Source organism: Lissotriton helveticus, chromosome 5_1 (assembly GCF_964261635.1).
Source record: "Lissotriton helveticus chromosome 5_1, aLisHel1.1, whole genome shotgun sequence".
NCBI classification, from domain to species: Eukaryota; Metazoa; Chordata; class Amphibia; order Caudata; family Salamandridae; genus Lissotriton; species Lissotriton helveticus.
The window spans coordinates 1,928,585,613-1,928,612,525 of record NC_136065.1 but is presented as its reverse complement, the minus strand read 5'-3'; the positions used below and the strand labels follow the sequence as shown (position 1 = coordinate 1,928,612,525).

Sequence of the window (26,913 nt, the reverse complement as noted above, 5' to 3'; positions counted from 1 at the left end):
AAATGTAGAACCCATGGAAAAAGGATGACTGCTTTATTAGCCTGTTTCTATTCATATTGGAGTCTACGAAGGTCCAGAGAGTCCACGGCTACAAAGGTCATTTTACCTCTGTTCTATTTTTCGGACCCTGGCACACAAACTAGAATCAGCAGCTTGTATTTTTACACGAAGATTTGGTTTATAAAACAATTTCTTAACCTTCTGGCAGGGATCGATATTTTTGATGTTCCTGTCCTTCTCTGTACCTTAAACAATCTTTTCTTTTTTTCCGTCAGGCAATTGAGGCAGTTTTGTCACGTCTTTCGTATTGAGTACTTACATTTGCCGCTCTAGAGTGATGATTAACAGGGGAGAGTGACAGTTTTATTAGTTTTTGAGGGCCATTCGTGGATTGTCAGTTTAACAGTCAGTCATCTTATATTTTATAACTCTTGCTAAACCCTTTCTTTTGTTTCCATGACTGAGGACTAATTGGCAATCAATTTAAAAAGAGAAATAATAGATACTGAGAGAGAATTATGCTCCACTCTGGCTCTAGTCTTAAAACAAGTTTGCCAAAGGCAGAGTTTCTCACTTGTTTTAGCTCCTATTGACAGTCCCTGTCACCACCAGAGCTTCTTGCGTACTGTGCTATAATTCATCGCTGAGAGACTGGCATCTACCATGGTATTGTAGCGGTGTTTGGCGCTGAGAGGTTTTGACATTGAGGACTTTTCCAGCACCAATTATTTTTTCAGGCTATTGCATTAATGAAATTAGATATAGACACATGCCTTTTATTAAGTTCTTTATATCTTTTCTTTCTGTATGAGTACACATGCACAAATGTTTTATATATAATAGCCATGTTTGTATGCAATGTAGGAGGGCTATGACTCTTAATGGGTTCCAGGTGTGGTCTACTCATGCCAGCTAGGATTTTTAGGTCCTTTATTGTGAGTTTCACAACATTTCCAGAAGTCTGTATGTGCGATGTGCTGCATTTATGTGGCAGCAACCTTTAATTTAAAGCTGCCTGGTGAGTGCATAAACAGCAGATGTTGGACTTTGGACCAGGCAATCTCATAGTTTCATTAAGGATTGTATGTGTAAAGTGACATCTGTGGTAGGAAACACCATTTCCATTCTTGCATTAACCTGCAGACAAGTGTTTCCCAGAACTCCAAGATAAGAAATATTTCTGATGGATACTTCTTTCCCCAGAGCCCTCACAATATGAATATACTCCAGCTTCCAGATTGTGTCTGGAAGCCTTTTCCCCAGTAATAGCTCTCGAGCACCGCTAGGTGGTTCCATGTGGCTTCAACTGTAACCTCGCTAGCCCAGAATGCGATGACATCTGAACATATAAGGGATTTAATTGCAATTTTAATGAGGCATAATGCTCTCACTTGGATGGCGGCGGTCTAGGCAGTGCATCTAGGTGAAATTGTAGGACAAGGTCCTTGGAGTATGTGTGACAACAGGATGGTCCCCACTGCTAGACACGCATGATCACTGAAATAGGACAACAGGGCACCCCTGTAATACAGAAGGAACCTTGCTCGTCAGAGGAGAGCTTTATGCCTCATTAAAATTGCATGGAACGCATGCCTAAACAGACAGGGCTGAAACATGTTGGCAATAAATCAGGGTTGATTGAGAGATTAACGCTCAATCAGAACCCTGTACTGTTTTTTTTTTAATTAACCCACGGTACCATGCTAATAAGGTAGTTCTGAAAGGGTATACCTTGAGGATATTTTAAACTTTTTCTATTCTTTAACTGGATCCCTGCTTTGTACAGATAGATATTTTATATAAGAACTCTGATTCATGTTTGACTCTACCCTGATGGGATTACCCTATCAGGGTGGGTATAGGCACCGATGATGAAGCATGCCACTATTTGGTGGGTGAGGCATCTAATCCAAAATCTTTGGATTTCTCAGTAGGGTCTCTAAGTGTTTCCCATGTCTCTTTAGCTTTTCGACCGAAATACCTAGTTTTCTTGGTGTGTGTAGATGTAAATTGGGGACAATGTAACTTGGTGGATCGTCTCTCACTCTCCCCACGTGAAGTATATATCTAGACATATAAGGTACAGACTGGTGCACTGGGGTCTCTCTGAGATTCATCCACAAAGTTCCCCAACTTTTGAGTATGACTAGATCAAATGACTCCTTTTTAAGATTTTGAGGTTTAAAACCCATTTTAGATGCATTAAACGGATGTCCTTGCTGGATATGCATGACATCTGTATCTGGTGTCATGTCTCAGACTGCAACACTTTCACCTACCACTCCATTCCTCAAATACATCGAAAGTTAATGGGTGGTCAAGTTATTTGTGGCCAAAACCTGTAGGGACACCCTGAAACGGTTCGGTCTCCTTAAGGTAGTGTCCTGACAAGTAATGATTTCCCAAGGGATCATTCTATAGAAAACCAAAAATGACCCCTACTAAGGGGATAGCAACGTGTTCCCCGATGGCAGTCTCTTCCTCGTCATCAAAGCAGATACAAATATACAAAAAGGTGAAGTTGGAGGTCTGGGGTTCATCAGCCAACCCCTCACAGGTCGAGACCTTTTGTCAAGCTATGCTTGGCATGTTCAGGAATTCCCTTCTCCAAAGGTGAGCTTATTCCTGCAGACCAGTTGAATCTCCCAGCTCTGACTCTGTACCCTTGGGACTCTGTAACACCATAAGATTTGACCTTGGTGCCAGTGCTAAAGATACAAATGACTGCCAAGGCAGCGAGCTGTCTACCTTCACCACTGTCCCTGGATGCAACCTCAATGCCACTTCTATCTTCATAGTATGCAGAGATTATCTGGGTGGCAAAGAGCAATGTTGGTGCCTGTTTTCTTGTTGGACCCCTAGCAGGGCACCTACCTAGGGCCCAGAAATGTACTCAAATGGAAGAACTTAGCAGATCAAACTTTAGTGCACTAGCCATGCTGGATAAAGAATATAGCTGAAAAGATAATGATGTCTCAGAGCCTCTTAAGTAGGATTGGGTGCTCACCCCGGTGACATTATGTCGAGAGGGTTGTGGTCCCCATTAGACCAGTGTATGCACATAAATGTGCTGAAATGGTTGGTGGACGCCTTTCCCTAAAGGCTTTCCTCTCTTCTGTCTACAGAGCACCATCCAGGCTCTGTTGGACAAAAATAATTGCTGTCCCTTATGATAAAAAATGTGCCGGAATGGTTGGTGGAGCGCAGTCCCTTATATTAAAAAGCAACACAATGTGGGGTCTTGGACCTTATCTTTGGAGGCAGAATATATGTTGCAGTGTGCTCTGCAATGGGGCATTTTCCCAGTTGTGGCCTACCCCGTGTGCAAGATTCAAATATTTGTCCCCTAGGAGAAAGAAATTAGTGCCACTAAAATCCTAGACCATTTATAACTTTAATCATGAATTCATCCCATTCATACCTGCAGGGAGATGTATTCTAAAACCACTGTGAACACAACCAAATGTTAAAAAAAAAATATTTCTTAAATTGTATTTTATTCTTAGAAACTCTGCAGTCATGAATCAGTCAGTCATATATACTTGTTCAGTGCTAATGGAATAGGTCACTTGTTGTTCGTTGATGCGTTTTAGTGGCTAAAATGTTGAACCACCTTCTTTTGGACATTAAAATATTATATTCTTCCCAAGAGAACTATTGTTGAAGATACATATCATAATTGTGAATGCACAATCTCATACTATCTGAGAATTCGAAAGGGGTGCACGACATGTAATTTTAACTGGTGATCTGCTCGATGAGGAAACTTTAAATTCTTTCCTAAACTCTGACAGACTAAGAGCCAAGTCTTAGCCAGTTGATCGCCCTAAGCACCAAACATGTTCCAATCATGGGGCCACTCCGCAGATTTCACTTTTTATATGCAGTGTTTTATTGATTGCAATCTTCAGTATACTTACTAGCTGCCACACACACAGTACTGTCTTCAGGAAGATGTTGTGTTTTAAAAAGAGCATATATATATATATATATATACACATAATCAAAGGAAAACTCTAGATGTTGATTATTAGATATCCTGACAATGAAAAATACCCTGTTGGAGATAAGCTGGGTGTTTTCAACAGCTACAGATTCTTTTTCTACTTCTTACTAACTGCTTAAAGTGAAGCAGGTTTTGTTATTGCCTACTTATTCTTGGATGGTCAGATCTGGGTACTAGCTTTATGAGCCATAAAAAATGCGTTGTGGCGTTTGTTTCTGTGGATTTTCAGTTCTACCATCTGAGCATTTTCTGAAGTTCTCAGGCAGGAAGTGCCCTTTTTAGGTCGAGCCTAGCACGGTGCGCATGCGCTGCTCTAGGAGAGGGCCTCTTGGAATCACTCCAGGCATTCAGAAACCTTTCAGAAAGCTTGTGCGTCTGGTTGTTGAATTATATTGGCCTTTGCGTGTGTCTTTCAATAAATGAAAGCACGCAATTGGCCAAAGACGGGTGCATGTCCCACCTCTTCTTAAAATGTTCACTCCCATTACGATTTGCTCTCGAGAGCGAGCAGGCTGGCAGCTGCAGCTGCATTCCTCCTTTGTCACGTGCTTTTGTTATCTGATAAAGCAATTTATTGCCTTTCCTAACGCGGCCGCCCTTTCTTAACTTAGTATCCTGTTACTAATTGCTTTTAATGCGCCGCTCTGATTTTCTTTTAAATGCTTTTTTTTCTAGCTTTGCACCATCTGGGGTGTCGCCTCCTCTTGTAAACAAAACTACAGTTAACACGAAGAGAGAAAAGGAGCAGCCTAAAATAGTCACAATGCTTGTTTATTTAATCCCATGTTATGACTTGCAATAGCACGCGAGTCGGCATCTTAGATTAGCTGCTCAGAAGTCCGAAGAATAAAGAAATGTCAAGTGCCTTTTAAATGCTTAGACTAAAGGGAGCGACTATTTCCAAAGATATTTCTTGCACTATAACGCTACTTACACATGATGCGGTGAGAGAACTCAGGGGTAAACCAACCAACATTGTTTTAAATCGATCTTGGGTCTTTCGATATATTTAGGGTGATAAACATTTGGCAATTTGAAATACATAGAACATTTGTGTGGCTCTAAACCAGTTAGTTTTGTTTTACTTGTATTTTCACATTTTGTTTCCTACAGTGAATGACAAACATTACAATAACGAAATGGCCGCTGTGTAGCAGGATTCGGATGCATTGCCTAAATGGTCATATTCAGGCGCAATGCTATTGGCCTTTATTTAGAACACTGTGGGCTTCTATAAGTATCTCCCAAAGTCCCTTTTTGGTTTCCTCGGTGGCAACTTAGCCTGATAACTTGTGTTTGTTTCTGAGTTGTAGTATAAACTTCCCCCCGGTCACGCCGCCCTTTCTGTGTATCTGTCCTTTATCAAATGTTTTGACGGTTTAGAAGGAAGGTAGACACAGACTGGAAGATCGAACAGGAGCCGAGGAACAGATACAACGTCTATGCGAATCTGCGTTTTAGTGGTAGAGGAATAACTTGTTAAGTAGCATTTTGCCACCATTCGCCCATGAGCAGCCCTAATAGGCTGGCAGCTCTATGGGGAGTTGTAACCTTGCGAGTCACAACTACTAAATGCCCATAGGCCACGTGTTACTGCCCTACGGCGGGTAACATTCTGGAACTTGGAGTTTCGCTTTCAATATGGTGGTGCAAATACAACCATGAATCTTGTTGAAAAATACTTTAGTCCTTAAGTCGTTGCAACATGAGGAGGCTGAGAAGTTTGAGGTTGGACACCCGCGCATTGATTCTTGAAAACAAATATTTAAGATCATGTTGTGCATTTTTTTTTTTTTACCACACTGCAAAGTAATAAAGCTTAGTATGCAGAGCATTTTTTCAGATTAATGGATAATCGAAGTGTATTCATGTTATTTATTTAAATAACAATGCCTTTAATTTACCTTATAAGATCCCAAATACGAGACCTATTGGCTATGCCAATGCTTGTTCTTATTGTTTCTTGTGGGGTGAATGCAGTGTTTATACAATCAAATGGAAAAACCAGCACTACCGCTGAAACAGACTTCATTGGTTAGGCAGATGTGTTTTTGTCTGCCACTGATAGAGAGAGTTTCTTGTTCAATGTTACAATGTTGTCTCCGTTGGTATTTGCTATCCCTTTTGTCTTCTGACTAGAGTAGATGTCAAGGTGCCTGTGGGAACATAATTGGGTGTTCTGAATCTTCACTGCAGCCCGTTTTGTTGATATTTTTATAGGTTTACATTTCCTGATATTTAATGTATATGGGAGTAGAAAATCGATTTTGTTTGTCACGCTTTTCTTGAATTAGAAGTTTGACAAAAGAAATGTTTATTTTGACCCTTGGGCTTTAGAGGCCTGCTAAGCAGCTCCCAACTGCATATGCACTTCACTGTTGTTGAATTGCTATTGCTTACATTTGTGTTTATGTGCAAATGGTGCAGTCTGCCTCATAGCCAAATTCCAAATGTAATTAAACCAGCATAGAAAACTTTCTCCACTGATATTTGGAGCAAAACTTGCAATAACCTATGCTTGTAGTACAAATGCAAGCCAGACGTGTACCAAAAGTAAAAGCTGAGCAGATTTTACAATTTGAATGACCGATTTACTACTTTGCAAGTCATCTATACAGTGTATTCAAATTAGGCGTACATAGCCTCTTGGTATGTAAATCTCAAAACTAAGGGGTCGATTAGGATGGCGGACGGACTTGCGTCCGTCCGCCACCCCAGAGGTGGAGGGACCGTCCGCAGGGGCAGCGGCGGTCCCTCCGTGCAAATTAGGATGTGACCGCCACCCTGGCGGTCACATCCTGTATGTTTAACATTGCGGCGGGTGCTGCTTGAAGCAGCACCCGCCGCAATGTTAAAACTGCATGTTTTACATTTACATGCACAAAGCGGCAGGCACCGCGCGGTGCCTGCCGCTTTGTGCATGTAAATGTTGGGGGGTACCATAGGTACCCCCCATGTGCACCCCCCGACACCCTGGGGGCCCGCAACGGGCCCCCAAAAGCCAAAGTCCACATGCTTTTCCACGGCGGAAAAGCCGCCGCGGAAAAGCATGTGTTTGTGCAAATCCTGATTTGGTTGACGGTGTCTTGCAGACACCGTCACCAAATATCCCTCCTTACACCGCGGATCAGCGGCGGACGGACCTGCCGTCCGCCACTGGTCCACACGCACTCCCACCGCCATCCTGATCTGGCGGTGGGTCTTCCGAGTCACTGCGGCGGATAATCCGCATACTCCGGGCCGGCGGTGGCTTCCGCCGGCCCGGAGTATGCGGATTATCCGCTATCATAATGAGGCCCTAAATCTGGCCTAACGTGCTGCCAAAACAGAGACATAGAGCCATGTTTGTGTAAGTAGAAGCTTAAAAACGCCTTTTTAAATGCATTTATTAATAGTTTTTGCTAACTGCTGTTAGTAAGTAGCTAGAAATATCAGTCCTGTAGCATTTAAATCTTTAAGGAAGTAGAAATTAACAGACGCATTATATTTGTATTAAGCTAGATTGTAAAAATTACTTCTGTTAGGTTGTCACGTAGCTACTTAATGGTTTTCAAACTCTAAACTGGTGACTTAATCGATCCTTTATAGATGGGTCCCCTGGGAGCTAGTATTTGACCAAGGGGAGGTCTCCAACTGACCAGCTTCAAAGACTTTTGTGAACAAAGCCTGCCACTCCGACATCAGATCTGACTTTCAATAGATTAACACTCATTTTTTTGGAGGGGATGGGGCCTTCTAGGTATTTGAGGACCTTTATTTTCAGGTGGGAGAAGCATGTTTTTTATTTGACTTTCCAATGGCCTGAACGAGCTTCGGAGGAATTGGGAAAGAGTCTGAAAGAGAAGTTGCCACCTTTAACATCCATAGCACTGTTGGATAAGAAGGTGCGGCTTGAAGTGCAAGGATGGCAGATGCTTTCTAAGGGAGCTCCGTTCCCATGCCCATAAAATCCTGCCAGTACGAAAAGCATCTTCCCAAATGAATGGACCTCCTTGACTTGTGACCCGCTGCTGTCTTTTGTGCCATGTTCTACGATAGAAAAATGCCGTTCATGGTGATTGCACAGTGCCGGATGCTTATCCGCACTGTGGAATTATTGCTAACGACACCATGCACAGTGCAAGCAGTCCCTGCGTTCCTTTTCTGCCGCTCAAGTAGATTTTTACTCGAGCAGCAGCTTTCCCAACGCGAACGGGCAGTTTCTCAACGTGAGCTGAGAAATATCGCCGGGACATTGATTTTCCATGCTCACGGTCGCCAACTTGATGTTGACAATCGCGAACGAGGAAAAATTTGGGCCAGGAGATTGATTTTCCTCTCTTGCGGTGACCAACTTGACGTTGACGAACGTGAGCGAGGAAAAAAACTCTGCTCGTCTCCGCTATGCAGAGTTTTCCGGAACTCCGCAAGTTCCGCGTAATGCGGAGTGCTGAAAACACACAAACTCTGCGAGCGGAGTGGAGTTCACCGCCCAAGGTTAGTATTTGCATTACTCTTCAGTGCACGCAGTTGGTACCCCAAGATGGCCCTGCTTCACATACTTGAAGGTATAGAAGCCAACCGATATCATACTAGTAACTCTTCGATGCATAGTGGATGGAACGAGGGACCTTCTGATATTAGCGATAGGAAGAGGGCCTAGCCAAGCCTCATCAGGCTCAGACGAGTGTAGACGGGTCCGCTCTTCACGTAGGCTCATCGAGCGCCGTGGGAGAAGACAAAGCGATATAAGCGCTGGGGCTGTGATGCTCCTCCCCTTGGAACCCCTCCCACACTTGCAGCAGAGACGTGTGGTGTGGGCCTTGGTGTCCTAGGCCGTGTGTTTTTGTGTCCCATAGGAGAAGACTAAATCTCTATAGGCGCTGGGGCCGTGATGCTGCTCCTCCTGCCCCCACCACCAGCAGCAGAGATGTGATAACAGCAGCTCCTAGTTTTAGCATTTGAAAATGTGATCAGGAAAATGTCAAATTGCTGTTTTTTTACAAATTTTCAGCTGAGATCATGGCATCATAGAACTCAAAATGATCTTGTTTTTTAGGTCCTTAAAGTAAGAATACAAAAATCTTGTAGGATCCAAGAAAAGATGAGACACGGGTGATTTTGGGAGGCACTAAAAACAGCTGTGCATGGTAAATAAACACAGCCAAAAATCTGGGCGATTGTAACATGGGCTGCACTGTAAATATTATATGTCTTGCTAATGAAGTAAATGCATAAGACTAGGTTACACTTTTTAGAAACTTGATGTGTATTTATGCTTGCCAGCCATTAGATCAGTCCTTTACACTCAACCATAAAAAAGCTCTGTGCTAGCAGAAGAAATTGCACCAGAAGAAGTAGAACCTGCCACCTGCAATCAGAAACCTAATAAAAAGCCTTGACCAGATATTGTTTATGTCGACATATTCCGTGGAAGTCCAAAATTGTAGCTACCAACGCTCACAGCTATGTACAACCACGTTATCAATAGCATCTATGCACTCGATTCCTGGGGGTTGTCAACTATTGTGTCAATATTCAAAAAAGACGTGCAACATGACCTGGCAAACTATCACCTATTTCCCTTCTTCTGGACAGAACTAGGAAGATCTATGGTAGTCATGCTAAACCATATCTAGTAGTGGACCAATAGTAATAGCAGTTTCAGCAACCTCCATTCCGGATTTAGTAGAGCAGTATGCCCGTAAGAGCAGCACTTCAAAGTATATTTGCTAATCATCAGATATGGCCTGGGCAAAAATATCCCCTTATTTGCTACCTTTATTAATCTGAAAACTGTATTTGATCTCATGAATTGAGCACGGATATGGCAATGACAACCACAAGAAGGCATGCTGGAGTATTCACTCACCGCATTACATCATATTTAAGAACTATCAGTAGCCTAGCTCAGGTATTGAAGCCAAAGACAATCCAGAAATCCAGATCACAACTGGGGTTAGGCAGGGTTGTGTACTGCAAACCACCCACCCCCCAACACACCTTAAATCTGTAGATAAACATGTCTGCATAGGCTCCTAATCTCAAACTAGAAACAATGAATCTAGGTAGTAAAAACATTACAATCGTTTTGTTTGCAGACTATGTAGTGCTATTGACACTAACAGAACCAACAAAATGTCGTCATTAACTCTGTTTTTTTTAATCGAGGTTGTACCTTAAAGAAACTTTTCACTTTGATTATTCAAGTCTCTGAAACAACTATCTGCTACTCTGGATAACGCAAATACTACAAACGGATTGCACCCTGAGACGATGCATGTGGGTTGCCATGATTTATAAGAGCAAAATATATTGTGACCTAATAAGTGCTATAATTCAGTTCTATAAAATGAAAGCAGTCGCTGAAGTGGTATAAGGAGCTGAACTTTGTTTATGAATCAGTATTATGCATAGCACCCTTTCATGTGACGGGCAACCTTCTTTTATTGTTTGATATTAGAGTGTCCATAGACTATTTTTTTTTCCTGTGACTGGTACCTACGCCATAAAGTACTAGTCACCTGCAGGGTCTGGTCTCCACTATAGAACACTGATAATGAATAAATAAATACATAAATCATCCTGACAGGTGAGTATCTTTTGTGTGAAAATCCTCATCGTGACATTATGCAACTTTTTATTAAAATAACTCACCTCTCGGGGCAAAGATCTTCTGAAACCATCAAATCCAAAATCTTCTGGCTTAAAGTGGCCTTCACGTCTGCTGGAAAGCTAAGAAATGAGTGTTGCAAATCGATATTGGAACAAGAAAGGAGTATTATTGTCATGTTAACTTTGGGGTTACACTAAACACATCGAATACATGACATACATTTTCAGCATAGTATCATGAATTCGTGTTACACTGAACACATCGAATACATGACATACATTTTCAGCATAATATCATGAATTCGTGTGGATCTTCCAAATAATACAAAATAAGTTTATATACTAGCATGCACTACTTTACATTTACGCTTGCATATTTCACTTGGAATATATGTACAAATGGTTAATGTTACAGTTAAGAATAGCTAGGTTTCTTTTCTCTCCCTCCTTCCCAGATGACGGTGAATGCTAGAACTCCAAGCAGGATTGAGAAAAGCTCCTCCAAAACAGGGTATGTCCGTAAAAGTCGTGTAAACGTATCTTGTCTGAGCATCCCAATCTTGTGCACCATCCTTGACAACTAGAAGTAACTTACTAACCATCCTTGCTCATTTTCTGTTTGTTTTTTTCTGCTCATAATCAGACGAAAAGAGAGGGGTTTTGGGGTGAATTCTGAATAGGTTTTACTTTTCTTCCTGGAGATAACATGTTTGGATACGATGTATTAATTTTCATTTGACTCGAGGAAAAAAATAATTTGATAATTGGGGCCTCTGCCTCTTCCACTCACGCTACTGAGGAACAGAAATGTTTTTTGTGCAGCAGTTTCCTCTCTGTGGCTACTTCTCGCAAAATGTGTGACTTTGCATGGGGGTCTTCCGTTTGGTAACCTATGCTGGAATTCAGGTAAGGTGTCTAAGGATAGGACTTGTTTTGCAGTCGAAGGTATGTTCAGAAACCTCAGGAGACCACTGACTTTGTAACAAAAACCTACACATTACATTTTAGTTAGCAGGGCTTATGAAAGGTTGAAGTACCATCTTCATAATTGCCCTCCCATACAGGCATGAGGATCATTGCCCCAGTTCTTGGGTCCTCAGTGTCTAATTAATAGGTAATTCCAGCTGCAACACAACTTTAGAGTACCTATTGGTTGGAAAGTATCTAGTCATAGGTACAGTCAAACTTATTCAAACCACATAAGGTCATTGCAGTACTGCAGAGGAGTGTTCCTGCGTTGGAACTCAACCTAAATGGCTCAGAAAACTATAGGGTATATGAGGCTTCCTAATCCTCGACGAGGGTCAGTAGGCTGTATTCCAAAAACTTCCACTCCTGAGTTCCAGCAGTTGAGTACCTGTGCTACTTTCGACTGGTGCACTTTGGGTAGCCTGAAAAACTCCAATCCACTTGCCTCTACCTTTTGGTTGTACTACTAAAGTTTACAGTCTCTGTTACATATTGTTATACAAATGTCTTCTTAGGATGCTCCTTCTTGTGTTCACTGCACGAACAACAAGAATGGAGGGAAAATTAAGGAAGAAAAACCTGAGTGCAACAGTTCAGCACCAGTACCGTTGTGGTGTGTCTTGCTTTAGGGAATTGGAGGTTCATGCCCAGGCAGAAAGTAGTAAGCGACTGAGTACACGTATAGGTGACTTGGGAACAAGGGTGGAATTATAATCTTCACACTATTTCTTTGATCCACCTGGGGATTTCTTCTCATATCAATTGCTGGACACAATGACGTACCCTTTTCTGTTGCCAACGCTGCAAGAAATATGGGCAAATAGCCAAGTGACATAAAAAACCTTCAGCCAGAGAGGTAATATCCAAGGTTAATAATTATAGAGGAGCCTGCCACTTACAAACACAAAACTGTAGTTGGTGAGGACAGGAGCAGAATACCAAAAGGAGCGGAAGAGATTCAGAACCTAGGAAACATCTCTGAAGAAGAACTTGTGGATAGAAATCAGTAACAAGGCAAAGAACAAGGCTACACAAATTACAGAATTTTTCAGCCGCAGAGTACTGCTGGTTGCAACTCCTTATATAGGGAGAAGCATGAAGTCGCATGCAGGAATTTACATCGCCACAAAGGATTGGGCTAATAGCAGATGTAACACAGGTGGTGGAAAAGATGTTGATTTGGTCATAACAAAATATTTCACTGCCCTTTTTGAAGAAAGGAAACACAGAAGAAACTGGAAATCTGGAAATGGTGCCATCTTGTCCAAAGCCTGGTGTCTATTAGAAGAATTGATAATTGAATCGGAGCGTGAGGTTGGTGAAAAAACATTCCCTCCAGACTGGCACCTAAGAGAACACAATGAAAGTAAAGGCCTGAAATTAAAAAAAGACAGTACTAACACACCTGTATCCTGCTCCAGTAGGTTGGGCAGGGAAGACCATAGGGCCTTCTCTTGGGAGAGGTAGTGCAGGCGAGGTGCTAGCCACAGTTGACAACTCAGGTGAGAAAGACACACCATGGTGAGAAAACACTTCAGTCTTCCACAGACCCGCCGACCATGTGTCACAGCACCTACGTTCCTATCTACCGTTTGCCCACCTAACCTAGTGATAGTAAGGGGAATGGTGAGACGCACTACAATCGATCATCAATATATTTTCGAGACATTCGATCTGGCTTGATCTCAAAAGTTAAGAAAAATGAATGTCTTCCATCATAATCGATAACGAAACTGACCAATCCATGGTGATGTTACTTCCGGTCCTCACAGATTTCTGTTTCCTATTTTTTTCCATCGTATAAAAGAGGATGGAATTAGCTCTCCTCTGCGTCGCAGTGTAGCTGGAGTCCCTTCAATGGTTCATCGCCTGCTGAAATTCTTGACTGGGGTACTGTGCTTCTTCTGAGGATAATTTGATCATTTAGTCTTGCTGCCTAATTGGGGCCATACCTCTCTGTTCAACTGACTCTTTTTCCACAACTTAATCACCTGAAGTTTTTTTTTAAACCTTTTCGCTTTTTCTTCTTCTCAGGTGGGTCATCTCTGTCAACATCTATTGCTAAAACGTAATCTGTAGGAGTACTCTTTCTACCGGATGTCGTTGTCCCTATATCTGGTGTAGGAAACCGGCTGGGAAACGTCGTTTACAACGCGGTGTTTACACCGCAGGTCCTTTTCCCCGCAGCTATTACAACGTAAGTCGTTACTACGACTTGCGCTGGATGGCGCTGTGGGATAAGGAATGTTTTAATTTTATAGTCCAACACCTTCCCTACTGTTACGGCGACTGGTGTTGGAATATAAAATAAAAAAATTCCTAAATCCGCGCCCTCCAACGCAAGTCGTTGTAACGACTTGCGTTGTAAAATCTGCGATGTCAAGTACCGCGATCTAAAAGATCGCGTTGTACTGACATACATCCGAAACCGGCTATTTCGGGTAGGCTAAGGCTGACGCCAAAGCCAGGCCGAAACCACCATTCCAGTCAGGGCAAGGAAGTCACACGCCAAGATAACCCCTGCTCATCCTCTAGGTAGCATGGCGCGAGCAGTCTAGGCTAAACTCGGAGGCGATGTGTAAAGCATTTGCGCCAGCGCACAACAGCAACAACATACTAGGTACACCACAAAAGAGACTCCACACAAGGTTATATTAAAATAACTTTTGTATTGTCCAAAACATATCAGATAGAAATTACACATGTACATTGTGCCAACTGGCACGGCAATATTCACAAGGGATTATTTACAAGACAGGGCCACATGGGCCACTGTCTGAATCAACACTTTGCAGATATAGAAATACTTGTCAGTAATTAGAATAAAAGTATAGAAACTTCACTGTAACACAAAGTAACAGTTATAGATCACATCCAGTAACTACTGGGAACAGGTAAGTACCACCTACGCAACCCTAAACCCTTAGGAGACTGTCACGCAGGGGACCAGGACCTCACTAGGACCACCTGTACTAAGAAGTACAACCCCCTAAGTATCACACAGCATTTAGGGGTCTAAGAAAGAACACATTACCCATGATGTATGAAACACATTCAGAGGAGTAGTACAGGAAAACCACCTAAGTATCACACAGCATTTAGGGGTCTAAGAAAGAACACATTACCCATGATGCATAAATATACATTCAGAGGAGTAGTAAAGAAAAACACATAATGCATAAACCTACACATTCAGCGGTGTTTAAGAATAAAGCACATGATGCAATAAAATTACATTCAGAGGTACCAGAATAATACAGTAGCGCAATAGTCACATGATGTCTAAAAACATTCAGAGGTGCAGGAATAAGACATGATGCAAGAAATCACATTCAGAGGTACAAGAACCATACAATTGCGCAAAACCTACATAAGCCACCACCTGTGGCAGTCCCTAGGCCAACTGGCCTTGTTGGGGCTAGAACGCCCTGAGTCTCAATGTCAGGGGCCTAAACGATGCAGGGGCCCACTACTTGCTGGGCCCCTGGGAACACTCACAAGGGCCTAAACGTTGCAGCTGGCACTAAGTGCTGCGCAGCTGGGAAGGCCGGCACCACGGTGCCCTCGCTGTCCCACACAGGGACTCTCTCTTGAAATTGCGCCTAAACGGTGCAGCTGCCCACTAATTGCTGGACAGCTGGAGAATCATCAACACTGCGCCAGGGCCCTCACTGGCCCTCAGGCGCAAACTGCGCCACGCTGGAGCCACACAGGCTCTACACACCCCTATGTCCACATTGGAGCCACACAGGCTCGGGCATTACTCGTGCCCAACGTTGGAGCCACACAGACTCTGGGCATCACATGCCCCACATGTAGCCACACAGGCTCTGCACCCACGGTGGGGCGACCCACTGCCATTCGGGGCCGCCCTTTCTCAGTGCCTCGAAGCAGCACCAACATGCAGCAGGGCGGGCCCTCAAGAACCCCTCGCGGGCCCTGTAATCACGGTGGGGCCACCCACTGCCATTCGGGGCCGCCCTTCTCCTCAGTGCCTCGGCCGGCACCACACGGAGCTATCTCCCCCCGCAGCCCTTCACTCACCGGGGCTTCTGTGCGGCGGGGGCGGGCTCCGGCGGCATCTGCGGAGCTCCTGCTCCACGCAGACTCTCCTCGCTTTGCCCGGTCCCCCGTCTCGGGACCGGGACTCAGGGTGGAGCCAGCAAGGCTCCCGGCAGCAGTCCCTTCTCGCGGGGGAGAAGGCGGGGCTCTCCCGACCACATGGCAGCCTCGCTACTCCCGCGCCGGACTTCTCCCTCTCTGCAGGGCTCCCTCGGCACACGGGAGCCCTGCCAACCGGCCGCCTCTTCTCCTCGGGGCTCCCTCAGTCGAGAAGAGCCCCGCGAACGGCCGCCATCTTCCGCGCCGTCTCCTTTCTTCCCCCCGCCGACTGCGGGGCGGGACTTCCGGCCGGCCGCGACAGGATTGGCCGGCCGGTCAGTCAATTCCGGGTCACCGCGGGCAGCGCGGCGGCCCGATCCTTAGGCAGGCAGGCGGGGGCTGATTCCTCCTACGGGCCAGATGCCTTAGCGCGCCCAGCGCTATAAGCGGACATCAAGCGCTCCTAAGCGCTAGGAAAAGTCCAGATAAAGCGCCCTCAAGCGCTTGGGGAAAATGACGCGCTCCAAAGCGCTAGACAACCGGCAGAGCGCTCCCAGGCGCTCGGGAGGAAGCTCAGCGCCTCCAGGCGCTAGAAATACCGTTCCAGCGCTATCCACAGGGCAATGCAGCTCCTCCACGCTGCCAACGCCCCAGAGCCTCCCAGGGGGGCAAAGCCAAGTCCCCCCCTCAGCCCAGGCAGGGCAGAGGGGTCCCCCAGGAATCCAGGCAAGTCCATCAGGAGTCCAGGGGCTGGGCAGGACTCAGGGATTCCCTGAGCCCAAGCAGCAGCACGCCCCTGGCAGATTCAAGTCAGAAAAACAAGAACAAATTGGAAGGGAACACAGCCTCTTCTTATACACAGAAAAGGCTTTGAAGTCTTTTGAAGTCTTTGTGTAAGCGAGCCCTAAGCCCTGGGTGTATCTGGTTTCCCTCTCCTGTCAGCCTCAGGTCAGAGGTGACAGTGGGCCATCCGGAGGGAGAGGCAGCAGGGTGGGCTGACAGGCACAGCCTGGCACCCCCAGAGCTCTTCCCTCCCATCCGTGACAGCAGATGGGGGGCCTTTCATCTACGGCTGACTCAGACCCCCCTCCTCCAGACAGTCCATCTACCAGCAGGCCCAGACATGCCTGGGCCAGGCCCATCAGCCAATCACGTGCCAGCAGACTCACTACACAATTATGCCAACTTCTAAAAGTAGCGCTTCTAGACTAAACACAGCCATGCCGCATACACCATTCTGCAGCATTCCTTCTCACGAATTCATACATATCAAACTCGACCCTGCACTCCCCATGCATCAGGAATCTACCATGGGCATACATATTCCCCATTCATTCCTATGGGAGGGCAGGTCACTCACCATCCATACACAGAGAGCACACGCACTTTACACTGTACCACAGTGAAAAAGTGCGCAGAGGCCTAAAATCACCAATCCAGGTTCCAAAAACAGGCTAGGAAAAAGCAAAAAGTCACGGGGTGAACCTGCCCAAAGGACCGGGTCCAACATCTGGGAAACCAAGACTCGACAGTTCTAGAGCACGCTACACCCAGCTATTGCATTGTGGACACAGTGGCTAGAGCTATGAATACCTCCGCCTCTATACGCAGACACTCGTGGCTCAGGTCTTGGTCCCTTATGAGGCCATTGAGTAGAAGTTCACAAACTAGTACTTTACGTGGGAACCCTAAACAGGGCTAGTGGCAACTAAATCTTAGTGTTGTATTTTCTCAGGACAACAGTGGAGTTTGTCATTGTATACATCCATTCAAAAAATTTAGTTCCATGCATACTTTACCATGGAATATAATCTTACACTTTCTAATATGTATACCAGACAATGTAGGTTTTTTCAAAAGCACAGATCTGTATGGCTTCCTTTGGGTGTGTCTCATCCCGTCATCAACAAACAAGTCGCAGTTCCCTCCCCTTACAAACTCACCAGCTTTCTGCTACCAAAAACCAATGAGTATTGAAAATAATATATAAATTTATTTCTTGGTGCCTCCTTTACACCCCCAAATCGCCTCTCCTTCAAGGTGCCATAAATCTTCAGCGTTTCAACAGGAAATTCAGAAGTATCCACTTCTTGGAGCTGTCAAACTGGGTATGAATCTGGAGAAGGACTAGTGGTTTTTGCTAGGTGCTTTGTTGTTCCCAGAAAGACCGGAGGTCTTTACCTGCATGACCTGTGGAAATTTCTCCTACTGGCCATGTTTCACATGATTATTATGGTACAGAATCTGGATGTGTTGCGTCAGGGGCACTAGCTGGGATCTTTAGAGCTCCTAGATGCCTACTTTCCTTTCCAATCAACAGAGAGGATGTTCAGTGTCTCCAGGTGTTCTATCTGGGTCAGCACGATCAACTCAGATGTCTTATATTCAGCCTTAAGTGAGGTCTTAATGATTTTACAAATGTGCTTCTTGTGTTAGGCTTTTATCATTGCCTACAGGAGTTAACCTATACATTTATCTTATCAATGGATTGATTAGATGTTAGTCTGTGTAGAAAAAGACAGCCAGTAACCTTGTCTTTGTGTACAGCACCACAACTTGCATGCATTCTATAAATATCAAAATGCCTCAGTCATACTACTGTTTATCGGATCTCTCTTCCACGCTTCTCTGAGTATAGCCTAGTCATAAGAGTGTTTAGAAGTGCTGAAGAAGATGGTTAATGACTTGTCATGAAGACCATAGGTATATATGCATGATTATTTCAGAGGTTTGGATGCCTTATTGCATTGCTTTGGCTTTCACAGTTGGGCCACTGAAGGAAGGCTTGAAGCTCTCATTTTCAAATGTCCATTGGAGGAAAACTTAAAACTCTCATTTTCGAACTGACAAGAGGAACCATGTAAATATATTTCATCTTGGCTGTTTGAAAATTAAAGCTCAATCTCTCTCTTCATTGAACCAACTGCGAGAGCTAGAGTTTAAGACAGCCCTTACCTCTAGGTTGTTTGTAACTCAATCAAGATGGTTTCAAGAATCCATTCTTCTCAAAGAACTTTCTTTTCAGCAGCCAACTCAATAACAATGACAGATAACTCCTCTCATTCTCATATTGATGGGTAGCTCACTGACAGGGCCTAAACATTCAAAAATTATAGTCAGCTCAGCAATTGAGGCTCCAAATCAATGACTTCAAACTAAAAGCCATATTTCTCATGCTTAGGTAATTCTTCCCCTTATACAGAGGGAGGCTGTGCGAGCCCTCCCGGACAGAACAGCAAGATTACCCCACTTGTGCAAGAAGAATGGAACAAAATCTTGCTCCCTTTATCAGCTCGCTCTCAAGCTGCGAAACTGGGAGATTTCCAAGAACATCTTTTTCATAGCTGTTCATTTATGTGCAAAAAGCAACACTCGAGTGGACACTCAGTGCAGGTTGTACCATGCTTTTCACTAATTTTAAGGTACTCGATTTAATTTGACATTAATCTTAGGTAAATGAAGTTGCTTCCGATTGACCCTTTTGCTATGAAGAACAGTTATTAATGAAAACTCCAGTTCGCATCTTGTCTGTAAATAGGATTGAATTCCCTGGGGATGCTCTTCATATAGGTTGGTGGGCATGTTATTTTATGCCTTTCTACCAACTTATCTGATTCATAGGACCCTTGTTAAAATCGTGATTTGTAACACCATGGAGGTAATTCACATGGACCCTTTCTAGCCGGGATTTAAGAATCTGATTGGATCTTTGGACTTTACTCAGACTCCAAATTTCCTTGTTCAGAATGGATGAATAATTATCTATCCCACAATACCATTATTAAAGTTCAATGCCTGGTTTGAGAGAAATTGGTGTATGTGCACCTAGACTTGTAAGAAACACAACCTTGTGTCATGTGGCAACCAGGAAAGGCTTCACTAGCTGCCAGTATATAATCAAATGCTTTCACTTTTTTCATTGGGCGATTGCGTATCTCCTCAACAGTCTTCTGGCTTTTTTGGATACTTTATCATCCTTTATGACATAGGTGATGCTGGGAACCCAGTTGATTCCTGCAGTGTGTGCCTGGCCTCTATCTTCCTATCTTAAAAGGGATAAAAGGTTGTGTCCTTGAAAACTGGGCTAGAAGAAATCACTTTGAGGTTCGCCTACTTTTAAATGTGTATGAATTTGTACTCCCAATTGGATATCAGCTAAGCCCTTTCTCCTTTAATGTACTAACCTTTAGAACTTTGGGCATTTTTTGGCAATTTACATTTTTAATATGGAGGGATCTTTCTAGTTTTGTGATCTCAGAAAGACTGTTAGATGAGCCTCAGGCTCTCGTCTCAAATATCAATATTCGAATAAAAAGGCAGTACTGAGAAAAATTGCCTCTTTAGTATGATGGATTTGACAACATTTAATATTAACTAGAAATTATATCTTAATGTTATTCAGCTAAGACCTCTTGTCTTCTCTGCTGATGAACTCTCCGTAACCTGGAATGTTCAATGGCCTTTCATTTTACTTGAAAAAAAAAAGACCACCTTTTGCTTAAGGTGACTGTTGACAGTTGGATGGTCTAATGCAACTTGAATGCTCACAACATGAGGAGCTCATCCACCTCTGAGACTCCACACTAATTCCACCGGAGCTAATGAAGAATCAGTGGATTTTCAGAAGCATTTACCTATTGTAGGTACTCTTTAGCAGAGTACCTGCTTGTTTCTGAGAAGTGCCGGTCCTCTCCAATTAAAAGTATTATGTCGCTCTTGAGAGGTTCCGGTTCTCTCCCTCGTAAAATAAAGAAGTGCTGGTACTCAGTACCAGGCCATTCAACGCACTGCCTATTGCTACAATTTCTTATCCCACATTGATAATTTCAAATACTTTTGGCCTGGATGTTGTGTGCAACCTGTTGGGTAGAGACTTTTTCTGGCATATACTTTCTCCTTTTCCATCATTTATGGGGCTGTGGAATCAGATGTTCAAAAATTTGGAACGGATGTATAGACTAGAACGAACAAAAGTGTGAGAGAGCCCTACCATCAAAGTGATTCCAGGACTCTTATTTTTTGCTTTTTCGTAATGCCGTCGCTACTTCCACTACTTAAGCCTATGCCCTGGTACATGGTTTGAAAAATTGAGTGGCCATGAATAGATCACGATGCATCACTATGAAACAGGACAGTGCGATAAAACAGGACACTCAATTTGACCTCAGTTGCAAGAATTTTAAAGAGTTAACCTATTTTGGAGAAACTGTTTTCATGTGCTTCTAACCATTTCTTCATATAGACGAGCAAGACCTAAGAATACCAAAAATATTATGTAAATCCTTATTCCGATTTTTTCAACTCCTTGGAGCAGACATGTTTACTGTCGTAAGTGCACACATAGCGTTTTACACAACCTTGGCATCTTTTTAAACAAAATAATCTGGACTGACGTAAAGAACAGTAGATATGTGCGCTATGCTATGAAGACGCAAAGCATTATATTATGCAAACAAGCTGATAAAGCACGAGAGGAATTTAGCCAGCAACATAGCGCTTGAGGGGACTATGACGCCATCGCACATGCGTCTACTGACAGGTGCCAGTGCCAGAAGCAATAGCTTTGAGGCACTCCAGTGAGCCGCCGAGAATGATCCGATTGTCTACCTAAGATACATATTCTCAACGCACGCGCCCCGCATCTGCCCCGAGCAACACCCTCTGGCATCCCAGGGCCGGACTGGCCATAGCGGGCACCGGGCAATCCCCCGGTGCGCCGCACGGGTGGGGGCCGGTTTTGTGCTCCTGGGGGCCGATTTTGCTACAGGGTCGTTTTTGCAGCATAGCTGCAAAATCGGCCCTGTACCAAAATCGGCCGAAAACCGGCCCCGGCAAAGAGCGCGGCGGCACTACCAACACCCCCCCCCCCCCCAGTGGGAAGGGGGGGGGGGGCGGGTGAGGGCCGGCCGAGCACTTTGCCAGGGCCGGTTTTGATTCCCAGTCCAGAGCGTTAATTACAAGACATCAACTCGGACAACTGCTGAAACTCGGTTAACGGGGAAATGCGACCCGTCTTACCGAATAAGATTTTCAGGTACCCAGGCCCATGAATAGGGTGTGTTGTGTTCATGATGTTGAAAAGAAAGGAAGTCTGTCAACCTGGGAAATTGATGTAGTTCCAGAACTCACTCACATGGCAGGATTTGAACAATTGTTGGAAGAAATGTGTGTCTTCGAGGTGCGATATAATAGGAAAACTGAATTGAATTTATTTCAATACATTTATTCTTGAGTTCAGTTGTAGGTCTGGGATGTATCATATGAACCTGACAGGAGAGGCTGCCCTACCAAGAACAGATTGACAAATCTACGAGCCTTTGCTAGCCATGAGCAATCTGATCAATAAATGCCACAACCTTGTCTCATGCAGAATTATACAAGTTTAGAAGACCAAAGACCATTGCCTCATCGATGTTTAAAGCATTAAGTTCAGTAATCCCTAAGCTCTGCATACACAACAGCCTCTTGTGTTCCTTCAGACCATTTACTCTCTTGTACGGGGCGGGGATGCACAGATTTTCTCCATAATACCTGCGTCCAGATTTTATTGAGTCTCCTACTCAGTAGGTGGGTGTGGATCAGCAGGGGTTTATTTGTGTTACAATTTGGGGAAAGTCAGACATAAAGCTCCGATGGTCCTGCAGTACAGCTTTCTCTTGACATGAGAAGGTATTTGATAGGGTGTTTGGAGTCCCTTGAAAATGTGTTAAGGAATTTATAGTAACTAATCAGCTCAGCAGATATGAGCAAATCATAATGTACAGTGAGTCGTAATTTAAGCTCTCAATGTTTGTTGATGATGGCCTGATGTTGCTAGAAGACCCAAAGCTACCACTGAAGGATTATCAAGAGGTCTCTGAATTCAGAGTGAAAATGTAGAATCTGCAGTTCTTAATCTGACACTCCCAAATGGATTAATGATAGATCAGTGGAGTTGCCACTGTTCCAGTGGGCTAGGGAACACTTTGGGGTTTACATGATTCCTTAACATAATCACTATGTTAGTGTCAACTATCTTATCTATATGGCGACCTTTCCAAGAACATGGGTGTGTGCCAGAACTTCATATTATCCTGTATGGGAAGGATAGTACCTTTTCAAATAAAGTTTCTCCCCAGACTTACATACTTTAGTTCAGTCTCTCCCCATGTGAACTGACAGCCATCCTTACAAAATTGAACTGGAGGATTGGCTGTGAAAGAAGCTGAAAATTGCCTTTATTCAATTGCTCTTTTCTAAAACAGTGTATTAGGACAAGTAGAACCCAATCTGGTCTTTTTTTATCTTGCAATTCGACTAAACTACATGGCAGTGTGGACCACTAAGGTGTTGGGTAAGCAGAAAGGTCACATAGAACAGATTGGCTTGGAGTGGGATGTGTGCTGTAATCTGAAATGCTCTGTCACTAGCACTGTATATGCTTCACCTGTAATGGCAGTGATAGAGAGAGCATGTGTTAAAATATAAAGAAGAATATTAGGATTTTCAGTTTCCCTTTTTCTATTCATGTAAATATCACTCTTCAGCAGTAAGAGAGGGCTTGGTGTTCGACATCTGTGAACCTGCAGGGAGGAAGTGTTCAGTGTTAGGGAATATACTGCCCACCATAAGAGCAATACAAAGTCTTTAACGCAATCTAAAAGGAACTTCTTTCTTTTCTCTCTGGAGAGAAGTTCTGCTGCTCTCAACAGCACTATTTAGCCATTTAAATATGCAGAGATTAATAAAGAAGAATATTAGGATTTTCAGTTTCCCTTTTTCTATTCATGTAAATATCACTCTTCAGCAGTAAGAGAGGGCTTGGTCTTCGACATCTGTGAACCTGCAGGGAGGAAGTGTTCAGTGTTAGGGAATATACTGCCCACCATAAGAGCAATACAAAGTCTTTAACGCAATCTAAAAGGAACTTCTTTCTTTTCTCTCTGGAGAGAAGTTCTGCTGCTCTCAACAGCACTATTTAGCCATTTAAATATGCAGAGATTAAAACCCTGATGAGATTTGAGATCTTGATACAGAAAACGGTTAAAGGGGACTCTTGCTGTCAAAAATGCATGAACCACTAAAGCAGGTAGTGGACAGGTTCATAGGAAAAGTAGGCATTCCCAGCTTCAAATTTATATTAGTGAGAACTAGGCTAGGGAACGGGCAATGCAATCTTCTGGGATTGGTGGCCTTAACGGGGTTTATTCGTAGTTGTGTATTGTGAGACTTAAAAAGTTCAGAGCCCAGAGAGGCTTGAATAGTTGTATCTCTCAATTTAGTACCGATGTTGTGCAAGGTATGGAGTTAAGTAGGCCCTTAACTTGTGTTTTGTTGGAACGAGACTATTTGAACAATAGTGGTCCCATGCACATATTAGAAGAAGAACAATAAATATAGCCACAATCGATCTATATTAGTTTGGACATGTCCAGCCGGACAGAGGTCTAAATCTTTACTTGATCAGAAATGAAAAAAACGAATTCCTTCAACAATTCACCGTAGTGGGGCACAAGCCTGTACCCAAGCACATACCGATTAGTACAGTTAGGAAACAAGGAACAGAACAGGGCTATTAGGCAAAAACTGAGGATTTCTGTGATTTACAGTGAGACAGAAAATTCAAATTACACCTTTACATATACATGGTACATGGTATACGTTCTGTATAGGGTGCACATAGAGGTCGACGGCGTTTCTATTCCACTAAGTAATCATGGGGATCATCATCAGGACATTAGGTATAGCCTAGTAAATGCTAGCCTCTATTGCCTAAAGGGGAAAAGGGAAAGCATAGAAATAGTAAAAAACAGGAAAATTCCAAGGTGAGATTCATGCATAATTTGCAGGATGACGAGAGCGACGAATGGTGCAGAAGGACAGTGTGGAGTAAAATTTAAGCTGTGTGCGAACTGCCGGGAGAAGGGCAACAATGCACAGGGAACCATCGTGTGGTGCCCCCGGAGAGGAGAGAGATTCTAAGACAGTGTGTATAGTGAAGAATATGTGACAGGTGGACGTGTCCGGTTAATGGACAGAGTCGCTCCAGATCGAGGAGAAAAATCGCATACTCGGAAAAGCGGTAGTGAAATTCAGAGGCCTAGCGTGAAATAATTAAAATAAACAACATAGACGGCGCGGTGAAGGGCCTGAAACAGTGTCTATAGCGAGGAACGTGTCAAGCTAATAAAGTGGTTTGCTCCAGCTAAAGGGGTGAAGAAGGGCTAATTCGTTCATACCGCTTGTGATGGTTGAAATAGTTAAACGAATTCGAGCGCGAAATCGAAAAGTGTGGACGGCGCAAGTAACACCACCTGAACGGCGCTGTGATGAGAAGGTGCAAGGGGCCGGGGCTTACCTAGGGAAGGTTAACCCTGGTGCGCTCGTTAGGACGAGCAGGAGGAGAAGGTCGGTCAGGCTGCCCGGGAGAGGGATAAAGGATAAGGGATTTTAGGAGGTGTGCGCCAGTGAATTAAGGATTGCAGGGGGGGCGGTGTGGTGGAATGGCATGGGTGCAATCTCTTACCGGAATCGGGAGCTTCAAGGGACGCGTCAGTTAGATCGCGTGGCAGTGGTAAAAGGAACCCTGGAAAAACAACAAGCGGGCAGTTAGAATCTGGTCCCGCCTAAAGCTGCTGGCAGTCAATGGACCGGGGAACAATGGAGGGCGCTTACCAGTCTGGCTGTGTTCCTTCCTGAGAATGCAGTGGCATGTCTCGGGAGAGTATTCTTAACTTAATTCTTAAGTACTTAGTTTTTTTTTTTTGAAAACTTTTTATTGATTTTAAAACAAGAAAACAAAAGAACAATACAAAACAAGGCAATATATTAAAACGGATCATCACGTGGTCCGCGGGGGGGGGGGTACATAGAGGAATCAAGCGTTAGTGCAAGCAATAATTGGGGGGGGGAGGAGAAGGTAGGGGGGAAGGAGACCAAAATATATACAAAACAACTATATTCCTGCGGAGGAAACGTCAGGTTGGGAGGAAGACAAATCAGCATCAAAGTCCGACTTTGGGGGAGTACATATATCTCCACGGTATTTGTTCCATTGGGTCCACATTTTCCCCCACTTGCCTGGTCTGCCACGGGAAACATACACAGTTTTTTCTCGAAACATGCACCAATCCATGTTTTGTGTCCATCCCAGAAGTGTCGGAGGCTTCAGAGCGCCCCACAATTGGGCAATATCACGTTTGGCTACCATGTTGCCCAAGGTCGCCCAACGGAGATGCGCTTGAGTGTAGTCATTCGGCTCCCAGACATTCAACAAGCATCTTCGCGCTTCAGGCATTAATCGCACTCCCGTGACCTCACTCATTACTTCATGCACGCAAGTCCAATAACGTAACACAGCAGGGCATTCCCAGATAATATGAAAGAACGTAGCCACCATACCGCATCCGCGCCTGCACAATCCATCCATCGAAAATCCCATTCGAACCAGACGTGGGCCAGTCACATACACCCTATGCAAAATTTTCAGTTGGACGAACCGAAGACGTGCCGGGATAGCCACTTCCTTCGGGGAAGAAATAGCGGACTGCCAGTCCTCATCATCGAGTTCTAGACCATCTCCGGTCCACAGTCCTCGAAGACTATCTAGTAGATCAGTCCTGGTATTGATCAACTTTTTATAAATGAGTGAGATCGTGCTATCAGGAACGTGACCATCCAGAATCCGATCCTCGAGCGGGGATGCCTCCGGCACGTCCGAGCCTAGTGGAAAAACAGACAAGACCGCATGCCGGACTTGCGCATATCTGAAGAATTCCCTATCATGCAGCCCATACTCAACTTTCAATTCCTCAAACGTCTTGACCCTGCCCCTGATCCATACGTCATCTACCCTACTGATCCCGATCATGTCCCACCGATCAAATCCCTTCGATTGCCAAAGGGAGCCCAGTTTATCCGAAGCATATAGCGGGGTAGCCCGGGTCGGCCTGTCGGCCCATCCCGTGGCCGCCGTAGCCCTACGCCACACCTGCACTGCTGCTTTGGTGGGGCCCGTAAGAATGTCGCCAGCTGATTTTGCATATAGAGCCCTATTGTAGTCCCCACCGGGTAGCAACCATCTGTCCATCGCAAAAGCTGGGTTTAGTGGGGAAGTGTAGGTGCCATGGTTGATGGCCCCCAATTGAGAGGCCCAGTAATAGCGACGAATGTCCGGGAGAGCAATGCCGCCATCGTACCAAGGGAGCGTAAGCTTCGAAAGGGCGATGCGAGGACGACCCCCCCATAACAATTGCCGCTGTAGA

General features: G+C 44.3%; 2 protein-coding genes across 3 annotated transcripts in view; one reads left to right on the top strand and one right to left on the bottom strand.

Annotated features, from left to right (window-relative positions):
• The window catches only part of IGF2BP1 (insulin like growth factor 2 mRNA binding protein 1), a 1,614,238-nt gene that overhangs the window by 237,365 nt on the left and 1,349,960 nt on the right, over positions 1 to 26,913 (top strand). Inside the window, exon 4 of one of the 2 annotated variants that reach the window (XM_078645534.1) lies at positions 11,056 to 11,111. The gene's annotated coding sequence lies outside the window, so the exon portion shown is untranslated. Of the gene's footprint in view, positions 1 to 11,055; positions 11,112 to 26,913 lie in introns of those variants that run through there. The other variant, XM_078645532.1, reaches the window with a different exon arrangement.
• Positions 1 to 26,913, bottom strand: part of GIP (gastric inhibitory polypeptide) — a 70,825-nt gene that overhangs the window by 2,577 nt on the left and 41,335 nt on the right. Inside the window, exon 4 of the mRNA XM_078645537.1 lies at positions 10,643 to 10,720. Within this exon, the coding sequence (XP_078501663.1) occupies positions 10,643 to 10,720 (78 nt within the window). The remainder of the gene's footprint in view (positions 1 to 10,642; positions 10,721 to 26,913) is intronic.